This window comes from Carassius carassius, chromosome 34, assembly GCF_963082965.1.
Source record: "Carassius carassius chromosome 34, fCarCar2.1, whole genome shotgun sequence".
In the NCBI taxonomy this organism is placed as follows: Eukaryota; Metazoa; Chordata; class Actinopteri; order Cypriniformes; family Cyprinidae; genus Carassius; species Carassius carassius.
In genome coordinates, this window is record NC_081788.1 from 822,445 (window position 1) to 825,910 (window position 3,466).

Here is a 3,466-nt window from a genome sequence, read left to right on the forward strand (position 1 = left end):
ACAGACATCAGACTGATTTCTTCATTTCATGCACAGGAAGTCCATCTGAAATGTAAACCAGTTAATTCCTCTTCTTTTTTGAAATGATTGGTATTGACAGCTGAAGTATTGGACGTGACAGCGCATAAACAGGCCTGATTTATTCCATTACACAGTGATTCCCTCGCTGGCCTTCTCCCATCAGCTGGCCGACTGTACAAGAGTTTGTCAAGATTTTGAAATGATGTGAGCTGTGCATAATGAATTTCAGCGAGGGTTAGAGGAAGCCCAGCAGAATAATGTTTGCTTTTAAAGGAAAACGCCACCGTTTTTCAATATTTCGCTATGTTCTTCCTTCAGCTTAGACGAGTCGACCCGTAACTCTCCCATCTCAGCGCGTGCACTCAGTCACTGGAGCGCGCAGCAGAACTATGCTGGTGTTTAACTAAGCACCTTTCATTCCTCAGAATCCAAACAGCCACCAAACACGTCCATATGTATTTCCATGTAGTCTAAAGAAAGACATTTTGTATGCCATTTTTTTCCAATATGTATTGTATTGTCTATTGCATTATTGTTTGAGCCAAAAAAGAAAAAAAGGTAGTTTTATGAATGAACAGGATTTCTTTCTGTCTATGCAGCTGCAGCAGCACACTGACCTCCTCAGGACAAAACGCGCATCGCGTGACATCAAAGTCATGAATTCCTCTGAAATGACGTCAGAGGGTCGCGCGGAGGGGGGCGGAGAGCGCCTATATAAAGAATTGATGCGACATTGACGCTTCACTCTACTAACCTCGCCCTGAACGGGTCAGCCACATCAAAGCATCGAGGAGCGCTGTGTTATTCCTTCATCTACAGGCTACAGGTGAATCCACTACTGCAGGTAAGACACGGATCTGAGCAACTTTCTGTGTAATATTCTCTCATCTGTGTTTACAGATATACTCACCAGATTAACTTGACATCTTCACGTTACTTGTTACATGCATCGCCAAAGTTAGTTTGCGTTTGCACCTGTAGGGTGAATTGCCCTAATGTGGGACATTTTTTGCATTTCAGATTTGTGTGACACATTGCAATGTGTAAAATAATTAATGTGTAATACCATTTTAAATGTAGTGTTTGATGTGTTTTGTGGCGAACAGGACAGAGCTTGTCATGAGGGCGGCTTGTGTGATCATCCTGGCGTCTCTGACGGTGTTCATGTCACCCGGGCTCCAGTGTCAGCCTCTGGCGGGTGAGGGTGACCCGTCTCTGGATGAGCTGTTCCAGCGCGCGGAGAGTCTGCTGATCCGCTCCATTCTCACACAGACGGAGGACGAGAACCACGGCGACGGTGTCTGCTCACACTCACACTCACACTCACTGTCCAAACATAGATAGAAACTTACACAACTACAAGTTCGTTCACACTTCACCGAGAACGACCGAAATCCTGTTCTTATTTAATAATACTATTTTTTTCTTCTTATTATTATTATAAGCCAACGTTTGTATTAATAAAATATGAAGACCCGCTAAAGGGTGAAATATCGCTCTACATCGAAGTAGAAAACTAAAATCCGCGTAATCAATCATCGGCGTATATCTTTTTATGTCCAATGCTCAATAAATACAAATTGTAGATTTATATATATATATATATATATATTGAATAGGCTACATTTAGAATAGATTGCACACAAAAATTTTAACTCGGGAATCACAAGCAAAAAGTTGCAAAAGAGTCCTTTGGAAGAAACCACAATTATACACTGTAGAAATGATTGTGCTGAATTATTAGAGATGTTTTCTCCGTGTTCATCAAGACAATCATAAATGTTTGTAGAGTTACTGAAGTTTAAATCCCTCTCCAGGAGAGCAGACGGAGTGGCTGGAGAAGAGACAGCACCCGGGCAAGAGACAGCACCCCGGAAAGCGCGAGGACGCCGACTACGAAGACGAGGCTTCCGCCCTCCAGAAGCGCCAGCACCCCGGGAAGCGCGAGGAGGAGGACAGCGCGAGGCTGAGGAGGCAGCACCCCGGGAAGCGTCTGTCTCTGGAGCACATGATGCTGGAGGAGCCCACCGCGCAGAGCGAGCTGGCCAAGCGCCAGCACCCCGGGAGACGCTACCTGATGCTGCTCCACAAGCGCCAGCATCCCGGCCGGCGCGAGCTGCACGAGGCAGCGGGAGACTTATCGGACCTAGCCAAACGCCAGCATCCCGGGAAGAGACTGTGTGAGGACTGGGACGTGACCGGCTGCGATCAAGCCAGCATCCTGCTCGAGCTCCTGGACAACGTCACCAAAAGTCGCGCAGAGGAGAAGAGACAGCATCCCGGGAAACGCTTTGCGCTGGAGGACGAGCTCACGGAACAAGAGTCACTGTAAGGGAGACAACGAAAGCCTTTACCGAATTGTCCGAGTTGTTAAAAAGGACAAATAAGTACGTGTTCATTGTTTTCCACAGCTTCCGATTCACGGAATACGCGCGTACACTTTACTTTAAGGTGTCTTTGTTACAATGTAATTGTACATGACCATGCAGCGGGTCAAGTGCAGAGTAGGTCATATTAATTAAGGGTTACTTGCATGCAGTTATGCATAATTAATTGTTATTATAATAGTGAGTAGCTACATGTAACATCTAACAAGGACACCTTAAAATAAAGTGATACCGAAAACGCACCTGTCTCCATGTGTTTTACTGGTCGCTTTCTCGTTACTCGTTTCGTTCAAACAAAAGAGGGGGTTTTCCAAGCGAAAATACAAAAACTCAGTTAATTGTCGTTTTTCGTTTGTACACACTTTAACCCGTTCCCCGTTCCGCAGCGAGACTCGGGTTCTGTTGCGCGCACAAACCCTGCTGTCTCGAAGCAAACGTCCCTTAACTGGCCGAAGCTGACGTACTCCACGTGCGCTCGGGCTGTTTCGGGACACATTTCATCACTAATGCATGAAAACATCGCCCGCCAGATCCCCGGGCCCCGTCTCGCGCAAGTGTCCCGTGGAAATCTCCTTTGGTTTGGTTCACTAAACTAATAAACGGGTTGCCGAAATATTTTTCTACAGTAATTCTTGCATGACTTGACCTGTACATTTTCATGATTTATTTATCTTTTGTTCTATTGATAAAGAGCATAAAAATGACTATAATGTTGTACAATAAAATGCTTTCGATGCGAATGTCTGCTTTGGGTTTGAGCTTTAAACAATCATAAAGAAGAGTCACAGAAAGCCATAACAGTTCGGTTCACTGTAGACTGCATCATATTTAGAGTCAGTCCAGGATGTCACACACACACACACACACACGCGCGCGCCTTCGAAACACGAGGCTTTCAAGAAACATATAGCCAGGATATGTTTTTATTTCAAGCCAGTTTATGCATAGACATTACTACTTGTGGAAATGAGAAGCAGTTTAATTCTGTGATCGGGGCATGTTGTCACAATGGGAACCTGCTGTTATTGACACTGATTTGAGAGAAACATGCATTTCAG

At 45.0% G+C, this 3,466-nt stretch overlaps 1 protein-coding gene across 1 annotated transcript; it reads left to right on the top strand.

The window, feature by feature from the left end:
• The first annotated feature begins 1,105 nt into the window (after window positions 1-1,105).
• Window positions 1,106-3,148, top strand: LOC132115059 (pro-thyrotropin-releasing hormone). The gene is made up of 2 exons (XM_059523466.1): window positions 1,106-1,318; window positions 1,839-3,148. Exons 1-2 carry the CDS (start codon window positions 1,108-1,110, stop codon window positions 2,351-2,353), a joined length of 726 nt encoding a protein of 241 aa, XP_059379449.1. The 5' UTR covers window positions 1,106-1,107; the 3' UTR covers window positions 2,354-3,148.
• Window positions 3,149-3,466: the final 318 nt, after the last annotated feature.

Bases quoted from the DNA above. Each gene is read 5' to 3' on its own strand.
- LOC132115059 (XM_059523466.1), top strand. From the start codon at position 1,108: ATGTGTTTTGTGGCGAACAGGACAGAGCTTGTCATGAGGGCGGCTTGT. The intron at 1,319-1,838 runs GTGTCTGCTCAC...ATCCCTCTCCAG, and splicing joins GGACGAGAACCACGGCGACG to GAGAGCAGACGGAGTGGCTG.